General features: G+C 41.2%; 1 protein-coding gene across 4 annotated transcripts in view; it reads right to left on the reverse strand.

Annotated features, from left to right (window-relative positions):
• The window catches only part of UBAC2 (UBA domain containing 2), a 104550-nt gene extending 92817 nt beyond the window's left edge, over positions 1-11733 (reverse strand). The window contains exons 1-2 of one of the 4 annotated variants that reach the window (XM_074562314.1): positions 11539-11733; positions 564-691 (exon numbers count right to left, since the gene is read on the reverse strand). In XM_074562314.1, coding sequence (XP_074418415.1) covers positions 564-691; positions 11539-11569 — 159 coding nt within the window. In that variant the 5' untranslated portion in view covers positions 11570-11733. Of the gene's footprint in view, positions 1-563; positions 692-10444; positions 10647-11175; positions 11473-11538 lie in introns of those variants that run through there. The other 3 variants (XM_074562304.1, XM_074562295.1, XM_074562312.1) reach the window with 3 other exon arrangements.
• Between the last annotated feature and the right edge of the window lie 5572 nt (positions 11734-17305).

Raw genomic sequence — 17305 nt, forward strand, 5'->3', positions numbered from 1 at the left:
ATCATGTTTTTACATGAATAAAAACATGAATTCTAATTTACATGAATTCTAATACTTCGTATTAGAAGCAGCAGTTCTCTTCGACAGGAAAATTTTAGTTTCCGACAACTAACCACAGCAGAAGTTACAGAGTGAAAGTTATGGCCTCTGTTATTAAAATAAATCATATTTAATCAGAGCATCTGATCACAATAGCCCTCTTCAACCTCAAAAACTAAGCAAAATGAGATAGTGACATGCATATCAAAATACTTATATTATTACATGGGTTAAATCACACTTTATTCACAGCAAGCTTCCAAACGCCAGTGGAAGAAAAATGATACAAACCCAATCATTTCCCAGACAAAAGAACAAAATGAAAAGCTACGTTGATAAGTCTCAGACCAGTTTGTCCTCACTTTTTCCAAATAGTGGCCTACTGAGGTGACATAAAAAAAGGTAAGAACAAGCTGGTCTACAACAAAGGGAAAGAACCAGAGAAGAAACAGACTGGGGGAGGGGCGGGCAGGTAAATCACATCATTTGCAGTCTCTTTCCACACAAAATGAACTGACTCTTACCTGAAAATCCTCTTTTATAGCTTGTAGGTTATATGCAAAGAACTTCTGATAATGTTGGAAGAGCAAAGTCAACAGAATCGAGATGGCACTTGGGACTAATAACAGACTCTTTGACAAAGGTGCCTTATCTTAAAGACAAAAAACAAACAACAAAAAACGCATCTTAGAGAAAAATTTCTCACATTTAAAAAGTGACATATTTAAACAGGTGATTGGAAAACATAATAGCAGTGGCACCACCTTGACTTTTTATCTCAACAACTTCCCAAGTTCTCAACAACTTGCAAATAGATAGGAAAAACACACCAACCAAAGGAAGTCTTTGTAGATATTAATGACAGTTAAATATTAATCAGACCTTTGGTTTTCAACATTCTCTCATAAAATTAATTGCTTGGCTGTACTTAAACCTAAGCTCTCTGCACCTACAGAGGTCATGCCCTCCTATGCAGCCCTCCTAAGGCTCAATCATGGTTCCAGAAATAAAACAATCACTGTTTTTCACTAGCAAAATACACATGCAAATTTAGTTAAAACAAATACCTGTTTCCTTTGCATTAGGGATTAAGGTTAGCTTTTATTCTAGAGACTATGAAGCAGGAACTACTTGAATAAATGTCCTGAATAAACTGACCTTCTCTTCACGACACTTGGATTCACCGTTCAAAGAAACGTATCTAAGTTAATTTATATGACATTCATCTTCCTTCCATTTAGTCATTGCAATTATTAATAAAGAAATTAATAAAATCAGGATGTTTGTGAAATCAGAACTTTCTTCCCCTAGTAGCATGACTTTCAGAAAGGACATTCAGAAGAAAGCAAGCAGAGAACAAAGAAATCTGCAATACATGTTTACTAAAAACAGTCAAGTGGAACATCCAGCAGGAGCAGACCCAGCAATTCATCCTAAATTGTTGGTGTAGTTGATGCAACAAAACGCAAACTGTTGCCCAACCAATCAAGCCAATACAGAAACTCTGAAATATTTTTTCTTCTATGACTTCTCCTCTTTTCACACACGCAACTTTAATCACATTTACTTCCTTCCCAAGCATCCTAGTTACAGCACAGAACCTAGTAATTTTCAGACAACTGCCTTTTTGCATGGTATTATGAAATCTGTAGCTCTGTTGCCATTATTCTTAGATAACAAAAGGAGCAATAAGACTACTCTAAAAGTGCTAATGGGAAAAAAAGAGCAGAAGCACAGGAAGAACAAAACTGCATTAAAAAAGTGCAACGCAGGGAACATTAGTGTGTATCCAGGTAAACTGACTACCATAAATGATTCTGTCAATATCTGCTGAACACTAGACGAGTGAACTGCTGGAAAAGGAAGATGGTAATAGGCACCAAAGCCAAGATTCTGATCATGGCACAATCCCACCGACATAAAAAATGGTTCTGACTACGTAATTTAAGCAGGATCCTCATCCAAGTACTAACAAATGACACCAAGAACTTTGATGGGCACTGTTAACTGTTCTCAGTTCACACCACCTTGAAGTCTGCAGTCTTCTGATGCTCACCATGTGAAGAAAACATCTCTTCCTATGTGCATCGTAAGGTAAACTTGTACTTAAAACTCCTCTTTCAGTTGCTAATCTAGACCTTTGAGTTCATTATTCACAGACTCACTTTCCTTACTCCATTTAAGCAACTAATGCCTTGAAGAACTATCCCTTTATAGAAACTAGGCAGTGATTTGGATTGACACAGGTTGATGTTACTGGGCTAACCATAAACTCTACTTTTATGATTAGGTTTTCTCTGAGAGACATATCAGGAGGGCAGAAAGCCTGTTTGATTTTTTTTTTAAAATGCAATTAAATTATCCACCTTTCAATTTAATATCTTTCTTTGGATTTTTTTTTTTTTGCTGTCCAAAAATAAAGTCTATAGTCTTTAGATGTCCATTTTTAAAATTATTTATTTAGTTGGATGCTTCAAAAAAGCCTGTACTCAGCCATCAGAGTACTGTAGAACACTGCAGGGAAAAAAGAAGCTGGAGCTGCCTGAAAATTACTGTGCACACAATGCACACACATATTCACTTGAAACCTCAGACAGTGCTCCTTTAGTTAATTAAATTAACATTTCTTAATGTGAAAAGGTCAGTTTTATAACTAGGATACAAGAGATATTTGTAAGTATAGTCTAAATCAGAACAATAGCAGTAGTCACAACAGTAGACATTCCTAAACCAAAGTCTGAAAAAACTTGCTATTTTACTATCAAATACATTTACATTATTTCATGAGTTTAAATGAATTTTTACATGAACTCATTAATCCTGTAATAATTTTCACATAAGAATCATGTTACCAAAAAAAACGTGACAGGCAGATCACTAGATTTCCCACTATATATTTCTATACAGGTTTAAAATTTATTTTTTACTGTAATTTTTGTATCAGTAGATCATTTTTACATTACAGGTAATACACACTTGAACTACTTTAGCTTATCAAGTTCATTCCTAATTTGAATGCGTTCAGAAATAACCAACCAACAGAACCTTATCTATTTTCTCCAAAAGTGTGAACACACATTTTTATTATGAGCCTCCTTTTAGCTTTTAGTTTAGACACTTTAAACCTTGTTATAGAGGCAAAGTACTTAATTTTAAGCGTGTCGCCAAGTGAAAAACCACAGAAGGAACTAACCCATTAATGTGACAGTCACCCACAGAGAACGTCACATGAGTAACGGAAACTTTTACTCTCAAGCTTCTCAAAATGTCATCATGGTTGATTAAGTTTATTCTTGTCCAGTAAACTTGAGAAAGACAAACTCTTCCCAGTAAACAACGCATCTCCTGAAATGTTTTTTCCAAGGGTTTCACTATACAATGCAATAGTTTGCTTTACCCCTCAACAGCATACGGATCCTTATCAAGGACCACTGTGAGGTCAGCAGTGAAGAACTAACCCTCCCACTGCTGTGGAATGTCTCAACCAGTAACACCAAAAATTACTAATGATTTCAGATACTGTACAATCAGGCACTCTGACATCCAAGTCAAATTCCTTCCTTAGAACGTAAAGGTAAAGTCAGAAAGCAAAATTCTAGTCCAATGGATTTGCAACCGTGTGCAGGACGGAAACATGTACTAACAACCTATACTGGGCACCAGTGTCCACTGGCAGCACCAAGGTAAATGTGCACAAGGAGGAGAAAAACACAGTGCCCCTATACCACGTAAAGAAAGTAGAATGAAAGGATAAACTCTCATTTTGACCCTGAAGAGTTAAAATACATCAAAGACTAACTTCAAAGACCTTGGAATAAATTTGCAATCCCAAAGTACTCCTTAAGTGGCAATTTTTTCAAACAACAGGCAGTAATAGCATTGGTGCTACAGCACACGTACTGAACTTCATCTAAGTGAACAGAGTAATCTTGTAATAACCAGCAAACATTCCCATGCTATGACGAAGAGCAAAGAAGTAGCTTCTGCTACAGATCTTTGCTTCCCTCTGGTGCAATGGAGAAGTTCTCTCCAAAATTGCCCTCATAATCTCACAGGCAAACGTCCCAACCTTTGCGCTACCACTGTGCAATGTGAGGCTGATGCTAAAATGCAACATGATTCAGAAAACCACCTGTAAATCTTCACATTCTACCCCTACACTCATTACAAAGCCAATGAACTGTCGTCTTCCACAACCTAACACTTTTTTGGCTGCCAATACCCCATCCAAAGTACAGAGAGTTAAGGAATATACGTGTCTGTCTGTCACAAGCTTGGTGGGGGGGAGGGTTATGGCACAACTGCTCAGGTAGTTGCCACTTCAGAAGCCCCCATTGCACTAATGAGAAGAATACGAAAGTTGTGGTAGCAGAAACGGCTACAGTTTTTGAAATTATTTTCCTGTTCCCTGCCTGCTCACCACCCCCATGTGAGAAGAGACAGCAGATGAGCATGTCAAAACAGACAGGCAGACCAAGCTACTGTTTCAGAAGGGCTTTTCAGGGAACAACTTCACCCCCTGGACTGCTATTCTGAGCCCAAAACTCAAGCATTGACTTGGCCAAGGAGGAGCTCATTGCCAGTGCCAGCTGACGAGCAGTGGCTGCAGAAGCTCAAATTAGCTCAGGACAGTTTTTGCGGGGCTCCCTACTGAGCTTTCACCAGTGCTGCAGATGAAACATGCTGTGTAACAGCTTTTTTTTTCCCCACTCTACCCTGCAAATTTCCCAAACCCAGCTGCTATGAGGCAGACACATCACTTTCATACAGAAAATTAACTGCTGGGGGCTACTATAATGGCGTGAAACATGCATGAACCAACCACCTTTTAATGCTGATACACAAGATCTGTGAACCTTCTGAACCATAACTGATGCACATCTGAATGCACAGTACTTCCCAAATGCAGTTATGGAAACTGTATTTTAGGTGGTTTTGCAATTCCCGCATTAAGCCATCATGCAGATACTCATCTACTGTATTGCAAAATCTAGCCAAGACCTGCAGCAGGTTCATCAGCCAAAAGTGAAGTTTCAAAACGGCCAGTTTTCAAGGACTCTGGCATACTATTTTTCCTTCAGATGTAAGTTTGTTACACATCAGACAGAAATAGCATTCACAGCAGGAACACCTCCTCCTGAACACTGGACAATCTTGCTTGTCCTTTATTGATGAAACTCACTGTCAGATATTCGAATCTGAAAAGTAATTTTTAAGTGCTTCCTAGACATCAGTGTCTGCCTTTGGGAGACTGGAGCAATCCTATTAGATCTGCGGAGTAAAAGCTTGTCATTATTATAACTATGCACTAAGTTCTGAACAGCAGCCAAGAATAAATGAGAGCATGCCATGCACGGAGAATGACAAGAGATACTGACATGTGTAATACTCTCTGAGGAATCTGGAAGACACCAGGAGACTGTGTGCTGACTGGTAGGATGGAATTTAACCGTAGGATGATTTTTTAGAGTTTGTTCAATCTAGTTTAAGTATTTTTGTAGTATTTCATCCTTTGAAAAAACCCCACACAATACCAGAGGACCCTGCAAAAGCAGTGAAGTTACTGCTGCCTGTATTACACGACGGAATGAAAGCATTCTGGGTCAGGGGAGCATCTCTTGCCCCTGGTCTGGGCACAAGGCACAGACACAGGATGGGGATCCTGTGTTCAGACTGTCACTTCACAGCATACTCTGGTGGTTAATCACTGTGATGCCTGCAAGTGAACACAGTAATGAACACAGTAACAAGAGTATCACTACAGGAACAATTTTTCATCAAATACTTATAAACCTAATGCAGAAGCTGAGAGGTGAATAACGTTAGTATATATACTAAGAAAGTCAATAAAGAAACCAACTGTGATCATGTTTTAAATTTATTTTTAAAAGGCACGGGTAAGACTATAATCAAACCAGTTACCTATACATTTACTGTTGAGAAAACTGATGGTTTTACCCCAGGTCACAAACGATAACAGAATGAGCTACAAAAAGAAAAAAAAAAGAAAAAAAGAAAACCTTTGTTTCTAAAAGGGATATTCGAAAAGGTTGAAGTTAACAAAAATGCTCACCTCATTGAGCAGCCTCTTCTTCCTCTCAACCGCAGATCATATTACCGTACTACTATTAGTATACGCTATGAGAAATATCAGGTATGGCTACACCACACCACCACATGGAGCTCCCCACACTAGCTTGAAATAAGCTAGCTCTGCAGCAGCAGCAGAATAGCCACATTTTTGTGGCGTTCAATGCATGGCTAATGGAACTGATGTGGCTATGCTGCTCTCAGAACTCAAGCTAATACTTTGAACCAGGTTGCACTGTGGCATGCTGATGTACAAGCTAATTTGTTTTCCCATATAGCACTGTACTGAATAATAGTTATGCACAGAAGTCTGATATATTCAACACATACTTCGTTTTTCCTTCAGTTGTACCACAAAGCATCAATTTACATACCTTTATTATTTTCCTGACGCCTGTGCACAACACGGTTCAGTCTTGCAGGTTATGCAAGCAGAGGAGCACAGCGTTCCCTTCTTGCCTTGGGGATTTTTAACAAATTGCTAGCACTGCACTACAAGTTTCAAAGAAAGGCAAAAGCATAAGCTGCATTAACGGAAACGCTTACATGCAAGTTCAAAGGACTCTACTCTCTACTACTACATGAAGTAGCTTGTGTGTAGTAGGCAAAGTAGTCAAATATTTTCCAGATGTAGCAAGTAGATAGGCTTTAAAACACGGACTCAGATCTTACCTTAGTAAAGACAAGCTCTAATAGGCTTTCCTACTATAGTCACATGCAGTATTGCACATAGCGCGAAGGGGTATTGGGAAGGGGTATTACAATGCCTGCAGAAAAGTTTGGTGTTGGTCTTACAGATTTAAGTTGTTGGAAAGGCCTTGGTGTCTTGTAACAGAAAGCCTTCTGTGTACCATACTTTGCTTCTTGCTGGAGAACAAGCAGCAAATGCAGCTAAGCAGCACTACAGTAAAGCAAACGGCCAGCCCAGTGTCAGTCTTCCTGCACTCATGCTGGCCTTTGCAGAGCCACTGAAGTGTTTCAGCAGCATTCTTCATGGGACGTTGCTGGCAGACTGCAACACAAGAAACCAGTCTGGGTCCAGCATCACAGCCCTTCCTGAAAGCCAGGTGATGCAACATGCCTCCTGAACATACTGCAATGTCGTTTTACAAGTCAACTCAACCGAGTTAGCATTTTGTATATGCCCATGCTGTGCTTTCTACTATCCAGAGTAATTGGTTTTTTTCCCCCCAGGGCATACGAGCTCTTCCAATATTCCAGATAACAGAAACAGTTTCCCTTAACAAGGGCAAACTGTCTTTGTCCTTTTAAATGCTGTTCCTACTTGCTTCCTGACTTCCGTATCTCGTAGTTGTAACTTGTACCAGGTATGGTTATTTTTACACCTCCTTAACCAAACTTGTGTGTGTCATGCCCTCAGTAGGCGTGTTGTCGGCTCCCAAAAGCGCCATCATCTGCTACACCTGATACTGCCCGTTAGGAATCCAGCGTATCACTGCTAGCAAAGGACCTACTTGTCTGAACTGGCTCACATGCACCTGGGGTTAGACCATTTGTTTTTTGGAGGAGTTTGCTTTTCTATATCTGCTTCTTATAATGTCACTTTTAAAGAACCTCTTTGCCTACGCATGTGGTTTTAAAAGATACTGAAGAGGAGAAGCAGGAGGGAGAATGTATACGCAGAACCTCTTAAACTAGAATAACAAAATATTAAAAGAAACACTTTAAGTACTCACCTTAACTGCAGTGCTTGGTCATGAGACATCTCCTTAAAAGGCACACAGACAAGGTCAAGGACTACTTCACTACACAGGCCCAACTATTCAAGCATTATTTACAATAAAGACTAACTTCAACAGAAGCAGTCAAACTTATGAGGAATACTTGAAGCTGAATCTATGATAAAGAACTTACAAGTTTGTAATACTCCTTGGATGAAGATAATATCATTCACCTCACTGAATTATGGGGCTAGGACGTGAAATGTACTTTTCTGTCTAGCTACATATCATATCATAGCATAGCATCCACTGGCACCCATAGTACAGAGATGATCCATAAAGTTATCTCAAGGTAAATAATACAGAAATAGTTTGTACTTGCTAACAACTTTGAAAATATTGTTTGTTCAGCATAGCAGGGGTACATTTAGCAGAAATAAAATTTGGCCATCAACCAAGCAAAGATCCACGTAACAAAAAGAGACAAAGGCTCTATCTATGGCTAGATCTAGATGGTGTTTTTTAGGGCTGTTTTATCAACTGACTCTAAATAATGCAACAACAACTTTACCCTGAACGAAGAACAATAACAACCAGGACAGCTACAGTAGATAAGTGGACTTCAGAAAAGTTTATCTGAGCTAAACTTATGTCAGTAGTAGTATGTCAGGGCCACCTGATAATATAAAACTAAAATGCATTCGGATTAAGCGAACCCGACAGTATTCTTGGTCTAGAAATCTGGAATTGCAGCTACTCAGTAATCTGCACAAATAGATACACAGCTGAACTCCTTTCATTGATAAAATTAAGATGCTTAAGTTTTTTACTTACTCACTAGCGCTCAAGATTTTGTTCATGCATGCAGACAAAGATTTTCCCAAATAAATGTTATAAATAAATTATGCTAAAAGAAAGCCACAGTGTCTTCCTCCCATGTTCCCTAGAAACAGTACATCAGTATACTGCTAAGTGGCATTGGTCTACCAAAGTTCAGTCATCTCTTCATTTTGTCATATTAAATGTTTGGAATACTAAACAATAACTTAATTTTAACAAGCACACAGGCTTTTTATTTGAATTATAAGCCCTCTTCTCTTAAGCACATACAGTTACATGCCTGGGACATAACGAAAGACAGAATTTATTATAGGGTCAGTCGAAGTTCCATAAATTTTTTTAAAGCTAGAGGAATAACGTATGATGAAAAATGCCCAAAACTTAATATTCCAATTAAATTAATTCTACACAATGAGGGTCAAAGACCAGTTTAAAATACGTATTTCGCAAACAGCTTGAAAATATCCTAATCATGTCAGTCTCCCTATACTTTAAAAGAAGAGTTTTGTTTTCATCAAAACATCAAGAGATGAGAGAGGCAGCCTAGAAACACCAAGAAGACAGGATGCGAGAAGGGAAAAAGGGACTAATGGAGTATTAGTCAAAAAGAGAGAGGCTTTGTAGGACACTGATTACGAATTTGATCTATTTACTGCATCAAATAAAACACAAGGATTCTTGAGTTGTTTCTCTCATTTAGACCTCTAATGACAACAGACTATTAAATTAATCTTTATATTGTTTCCACAATCTGTTACAATTATATAGTCCACTGTTATTTATTTTGGTTTATTCTAAAATTAGCAGAAGAAATAATAAACAAAGAATTCAAAGAACATAGACAATAATATCCTGGTCCAAGATTCTATCACCCTTCATTAGATTAATACTACCAGATGGAGCAAAAAGTTTATATCCAGCTGCAACTGCTGACACTAAGAGCCACCGGTTACTCTTATCTCTTTCAGAAAAGTAACAGATGCAATTTCAAGAATTAACTAACCAGAAGAATTTGTAAGAACCATAATACTACAAGCGAGTTAATTACTTAGCTTCTGATAAGAAGTTTCAAGATCAAAAAGAAGCTTTTTAAAAAGGTGAGCAGGCCAAAACCAGGATTCCTTCTAAAAAAATAGGTACAAGGGTGTCTCTGGCACCCTTTTTAAAACACATAAGAAGCCCAGTAAAAATTCACATTACCAAAATCTAGTAGAACCCTGGTGTTATTTGTTTTTTGTTTGTTTTGCCATTGCTAAAGAGGGGAATTCTGCAGAAAGGGGTGAAAACAAGGCAAAAAGAACACAGTGACCTCTTACATTTCTACCACCACATCAACCTCTGAAGATGCTAAAAGCCTTAATCTACTAGAAATATAACCAAGAACTGGGTCACTTTTTGAAATAACATAAGATACACGTCTACAAAGCTCTTAGCATTACAAAGTTTTACCAAATGGTATTGTGGTACTGACTGAACCAAAGTGTATGGATGTTGAGAAGTCTGACAAGAGATGGCACACCAGGCTACAGGAGCCTTAGACTTATCGCTGCTGAACCAGGTGTCTGTTTATTTTATCTCAGGTCTCTGACACAGGTCTATTTATCTACCATTGCCCTTCACAATATTATTGTCATTGCCCTTCTGCTAGAGGATATTGCTCCCAAGACCCTGGGGCAGAGCAGAACATGGACGCACACATACACTTCCCCGATGGAACATCAGGCACTGATTAATTGACTGCCTAAACCATCAGATTCTGCACATCAGTGACTGAATGACTGAATCCTACATACCTGCTGCTACTGCAGTAGACACTTCTGCGACAACGGCAGAAGCAGAAGTCTGAGGGCACAGGGACATCTTAAACTGCCGTAGTTGTGCACTAGGTGGGCCTATGTCACTGCCACCTAAATTCCTGACTCTAGTAGAGTTTGTCGGTGCACCTGTACCAGCCAAGTCCTATTGTGAAAAATTACTTTAGGTCAACAGGTGAGTTCAGTAAGAGTGCACATTGTAACAGTTTCCCAGAAGAAAAAATAAAAAAAGCTAAAACATTTACTGTTTGCAGAATGGTATCTTCTCTAGTTTTTTCTCCTCGCACAAATATGTTTCTTATGACTACAATTTTCCACTCATCCTTCTGACGGACCTATCTTGGAAAAACTTTCAAATACTGACCGTGACTCTCCAGCCATTTGCCCAGACAAGTATACTTTTCACATCGCCTTCTTTCTCATGGAATTATACAACACACGTGGCCACTAAAAGGTTGTTCTTTGACAGTATCTATTACTGGGGGGAGGGGATTTTAAAAAAAATCAGGAGCTGCGAATCAAGTACAGTGTTATCAGATCCATCTGCAAAAAATACTCCCTCCCACCTCACGTGGATGCCTCAGAGAGAATACAGCTACAACTAATAACCCTTCTAAAACGCCAGACTTATTCCTTCCTAGTCGGAGGGCGCTTTCACGCTCAGATTTGGATTTTGTGCGAGGCACGCCGTTAGTCAGCAAAGTTTTGACTTATCATTTGTCCCACAGCCTGCTCTTCAGGGCTGCGGCGCCAAAGTCCACGCCGCAGTCGGTCCAGTTCTTCCAAGTCTTTTTCTTCTTCTTCTTTCCTTCTTCTTCCTCCAGCCCTGCAAACAGCCTCGGGGGCACAGCCCTCAATACCTGAGAAGTTTTGTTCCACGAGGGAAAACGGGAGGGAAGCCAGCAGCTCCCTCAGGCCCAGGCCGGGCGGCGGGAGCCGCTCCCTCCCGCCCCGCCTCAGGTCCCTCATGGCGGCGCCCCCCGTCCCACAGCGAAACGGGGGGGGGGGCCGGGCCACCCCGACACACCCCTCGCCACCTCCCTCTTCCCGGCTCCCTCCTCCCCGCTACTCACAGAGCCCGTTGGAGCCGGTGCTGGTGAACATGGCGCCGGCCCGGCCGCGGCGGACGCCGCTGGCGGAACGCGCGCGCACACTCCCCCCGCTTCCCCCCCCCCCCGCCTGCCGTCCCCGAGGCCCGGTAGACCCCGAGGAACCGCGGCGGGCCGCGGACGGCGCGGCTAAGGCGGCCGCGATGGGCCAAAACGCCGCCGTTCAGCCAAGCGGACGGCGCCCCCTGCCGGGCCCGCCGGGCTCGCGGGGGGGTGGGGGGTGGCGAAGGGAGGGGGGACGGCGGGGCTCCACCGCCCCCCCCCCCTTCGCCACCCCCCAGCCCCCCCGCTCGCCCGCGGGGCTCGCTGCCAGCCAAGCGGGTGGCCACGACCCCCTCTAGAGGGAATACATTCCGTTAATTAACCCGCGGGGCAGCTGCTGGTGGCGGGTGCTGTGAGAGGGCGCTGGCAGGCCCTGAGGCGGGAGGGAAGGGCAGGGTGCGCTCGAAGCCTACCAATGCCATATATTAATTACTTGCGGCTTTATGAAGGCGCTTTAAGTCTGAAACGCGTCACTTGCCGTGGGGGAGGCCGGCTCCTCGCGCTTGCTGGAAGGGGCAATGGCCTAGGCTCACCCTAATTTTGCCTAATTAGGCACCATGGGTAAGCGCTCGTTACAGCTAACAGGGACGTAGTCAATACGCTTTTCAGATCATCAAATGCAGCTGTCTGCTTTAAGGTGAAATTAATTGCTCCCTGGACTCCACCGATCACATTCCCACTAGCTGTAACGGCCAGTTGGACACCAACCACTCCAGCAGCATGGTGGACACCTAATATAAGGTGAGCCAAATTCCCAATTTGTTCAGGTGTGGTATAATAATGTGATATAATTCTATAATAAGGCTAGGATTACAGAATCACAGAATGGTAGGGCTTGAAAGGGACCTCTGGAGATCATCTAGTCCAACCCCCCTGCCAGAGCAGGGTCACCCACAGCAGGTTGCACAGGAACGTGTCCAAGTGGGTTTTGAACATCTCCAGAGATGGAGACCACCGCCTCTCTGGGCAGCCTGTTCCAGTGCTCTGCCACCCTCAAAGGAAAGATTTTTTTCCTCATGTTCAGATGGAATTTCCTGTGTTTCAGTTCGTGTCCGTTGCCCCTTGTCCTGTCCCCAGGCACCACTGAGAAGAGTTTGGCCCCATCCTCCTGACACCCGCCCTTTAGATATCTATAAGCATTGATGAGGTCCCCTCATTATTCAGGCACCAAATTTCAATTACGTTTTCCAGTCCATGTGGAAATCAGCGTTTACGGAAATAAGTCACGCTAGGCTTTTAAAAGGTGATGATGCTCCTCTCCGTTCTTACATAACACCAAATATGAATATGCCTCTTAATAACTACATTCAAACGCGACTATCCTGAATGCAAAGATCCTGACTGTAAACAAAATCTCTTAATGTCGTCAAGGGGACATAAAAAGACCTTAGCTTGCATCCACAAAGACTTAAGCAAAGTTCAGCATATCAATATGTAATTTTAAAATGTCCACCTCCCAGTACTAATTTCAGATTTCTGTCGCTCCCTTGTCCTCTGTACGGGGCCCGCAGTCAGGCAGGTGGGAATGGGATTCAGAGTCAACTCACGGCGCAGGAGGTATGTCTAAACTAGCTAGAAGGAAGAATCGAAACAATGGTGCATGGAAAATCCTGACTCTCTCCCAAGCTGAGGATCTTTCCTCAGCAAAGAATCTAAATTGGATTCTCAGCACGAAACCCATCAGGTACGTTGTGTCTTTGGCTACAGACAGCTGGCTTACTCTTTGCTGCTAAAGCACAGCTGGAAGAAGTGATTTGCTACAGAAATTCTCCTTCCTTTCAAATGCAAATGGCTCTGGCTGCTGTATGTTACATATGCAAACTCTGTCTTGCCAGCATGCTGCTGAGTGCACATAACTGTACATAAGCCACTGGCAACCTTCATTCCTAAGGAAAGGGAAGGTAAATAATGAGGTGCAAAGCTTGTAATAGTTCCAGTGTGAAACCTCATTGGGAAAAGCTTGGGTGCCTCCTGAAGCTGTAGAGATCTAATGAGGTACTCATGGATTGATTAATTAATCACCACTCTGGACTTTTTTGACTAACCTCCATTTAAAGTAATTAAGCCTTTTTGTGGATCTGGCTTTCACAGAGGTGAGGATAAAACCTGAAAACTTTTCCAGCATTGCCTGTCTAATAAGCTTAGGGTTGCTGTTTTAATGCTAAAGATAAAGCTTACTTTTATCTCTTTTCACAGTCGCACAGAATGGAGTGACAGAGAAATCATTCATTTAGAGGTTTACAGTCCTGATAGGCGAGAACTAGTGTTCCTCTATTTTATAAGCTCAGTTTTGAAGATTTCCCTAGATTGATGTCCTACAAGGGTAATCGTATTAGAGGGATTCTTCTCTGCGACACCAAGCGCTGGAATTGGATTGAAGTCAGAATTATTAAATGTACTAGAGACTTATGCATATGTTTTGCTGAATAAGGATGCATTTGGGCAAATATTTAAGAGCTATTTTGAAAGCAGCTCTGTGGACCTGTTATCACTGACAGATACAGCAAAACTGAGTCAGTAGCAACAGTCAGCAAGCTTCTCCCAACAACGCACTAAACTACTTGCAGGTTTGTTAGTACTGCTGGGATATTTATTTGCCACTATCTTATTTAAGTATATACAAATTTATTAATTAGTCTATGAAGCATCCAATGATATCCCTCGTTCCAAAAAAGATTTATTAAGTCAGTTTTTCTGGGATTAGATCAGGGATTTCTGGGATGAGATACGCTACGTGTTTTTTAGAAACTACATACCCCATGCTAATAATTATAGTTTCACATACTGATTGAACAGTAGAGGAAATGTAGTTTTTGGCCTCGGATACAATGCCAAGCAGAGATATTTTTTTATCCCAACAATGTCAGTATCAACTAGTAGCTTGTCATAAGAATTATGCAAATTATTTGCATTATTTAAATATACAGTGTTGTCCACTTTGGAGTTAAATGAAATCATCAGTCCTCATGCTTGCCTTGGAACATATCCCAGAATAGGAAGGCTAGCACTTATCTACTAATCTACTCAGAACAAGCTTAGAAGGCTTTGACACTGCTCAAATGTCAGCTTAAATATCTCCATTTGTTTATTACATCTTGTTAGTGGGGTCAATTTGGTATGTTCAAAATAAAGTGATCTAAATTTCCTGCTCAGAAGAAAATCCCAGGAGACTGTGATTTATATTTCTATCTGTTTTCTGACATGATTAGGTTGCTTTCTTCTCTGAACTTGTGATGTTCTCGAACCAACTCTTAATTACTAATTAATCTCCAACGGTCAGATGTTCCCCTGCCATATAGAATGAAAGATAGTGGAAGAGTAAAACAGGGTGGAAATGTAACACCTCGCGTTCTGTCTTTACTCAGTGCAGGTTAATGATTCTGCAGGTTAATAGAAGGTCGTCTACATCTCTGGCGTCTGGGGTTTCCATGGCATTGATAGTAACATCTGCAGCTATTACAATTACCTGAAATATTAGAAAATACCTGAAATATTAGAAAATACCTGAAAAGAGGTTAATGTTAGGCTTAGTGATTCCAGTAACTTCTCCCTACGGTTTCCAACCCTTGTTTTCAGTTACAGAAGGCTGCAAAGAAGATAGCCGTGCACCATACATACCCCACAGAGGAGACTTCTGTGGCAGTGCAGCTTGCCGTTAGCTGCTTGCATGGGAACAGGAGGAAGGGCAGAAGGCAGAGATTCATGGAGCTGAAATCAGACTGATTGGTCCTGTGCCTTTCCAAAATTAGAGAATTTCTCTCACTCCCTCAGAAGTGAATAAAGCTTTGGATTGCAGCAGACCTGCTGTCCTCAAACTGTAGCGGGCTTATTTTACTACACAGGTTTTTATTTTTTTTTTACTATAGCTAGAATATACAGAACATTTTCTAGATTAGTTCTTTCCATGTAGAGCTGGTAGGCTTACAGTTAATGTGAGGAGCAACAGAGTGGCTAAAGGAGGAAATTTGAGGTGTTTCTTAAGTTCTAATGAAGTGCGCAAAGGAAGGCAATCTAGTGGAGAAAATAGCAAGAGTATTGGCTTTTATCTGAGTCGGTTTTTTTCAATTTATTTTGCATCACACAGTTAGAAAAAATGTAAAGTGTGCTCAAAAGTTTTTCATTTGTTCTAGTGATTTCAATGAGACTTTTTGTAAAATTTTAAACACCACGTTAAACCTGAACTCCGTATCAATGTCTGGTAATACAAATACGTGAGTAACTATTGCTTTAGTAACTCAAACAGCACTATCTTGTTTTTCAGCTAGAACCCCAAATGGCAGGCAATCACCATACAGTGTTTAAGGGACTGGCTCATCTGGAGCTGAGCCAAGTCACCAGCTGGTGGCCACCAGCAGCCACCGGCTCCTTCTCTTCGCATTGCTCACCACCATCCCCAGCCAGGGCCTTTTCATGCCCACTTCATCGCTGTGTCCCTCTCAGCCTTCACTACCTTCCAGCAAGTGTCTCTGTTTTGTCCCAGCAAGTCACCAGAAACGTGCTGCATCTGCCACCTTCTGGATTCATGTCATGTCCCTCAAATGAGGGTGAGAGGAGAACAACGGCACAGTACTTCTTGCAGAGATGCATGGAGGAAGCATGAGGAAAAAAGTGCTTGCCTGGACCTGTGGAGGCAACCTTGCTTTCTTCTTCGCACTGTGTCTTTGTGGACTGAACGTACACACTGACAGTTTTACACTGAAAAGTCTTTACCATCGCTTCCCTATTCACAGCCAACCACGTGATCCTAACCACTGACACCACATGCACCCAGGTGTTGGCATCTCTGTGTGCAGGGGCAGAACCAAGGGCTTGATCAGCAGCTTTGTCTCTAAATACTTGTAAGACACTCCCTTAAAGTTATCATCCTTAAATTCTTTGTCCGAGGAGCCAGGCTATTTCAATGACGGTTGAGATCCTGTGAAAAACAAGACCATATGGTGGCATAACCAGGAACTAGATCCTAATACAAACACATTAGGAAAATGAGTTTAAGATAGGCAATTTGGTTCTGATGTTTCTTAATTGTTGATTTTGATCTCAGTTTTTATGTTTAGTGTTCTATGTTTATGTTCCATTTGACTTAGGTGAGACTTCATTCTGTGAGAATTAAAAATACACTGGTTCTGCCGCCCTTGGCTGAGCAGCTGTCACTGGATCTTAGATCTGAAGGGCATTAGTTTACTACGAGGTAAATTGCAAAACATCAGTAAGCATCAATAAAATGATGAGATTTAAGCATAGTGCTCAGAAGACCCAATTAATGAATCCATTAGGGGGGCAAAATATTATGTCTAGCATTGCATAATGCAACATACTTTGCATATCTGTACTCTTTGATGCATACTAGAGATGAAGAGCTAGCCGTCTGTTTCAGACTGAATTTATGTCAAAGAGTGTCTTTGTGATCTGGAGTATATGCTAAATTATCCAAGATAACTGTCAGCAATAGCAAAAAACTTAAGCCTTTAAGATGCAGCAAACGAGTTGCATTGTTCCATACAGGTATGGCTGTGTTGAAATTGCCTATTCTGAAAATTACATTTTAGAAGATACTTATAGGGGTGTTCAAAGGATTTTTTCCTCCCTGATACCTACCCATGTTTCTCAGATAATCCTCCTCTTGCTTCACATCTGTATTGTACTGCTATCTATCTGTGTATCTCCACACAGTGCAAAGGTTATAAACACC

The sequence above is a fragment of the Larus michahellis genome, chromosome 1, assembly GCF_964199755.1.
Source record: "Larus michahellis chromosome 1, bLarMic1.1, whole genome shotgun sequence".
Lineage (NCBI taxonomy): Eukaryota > Metazoa > Chordata > Aves > Charadriiformes > Laridae > Larus > Larus michahellis.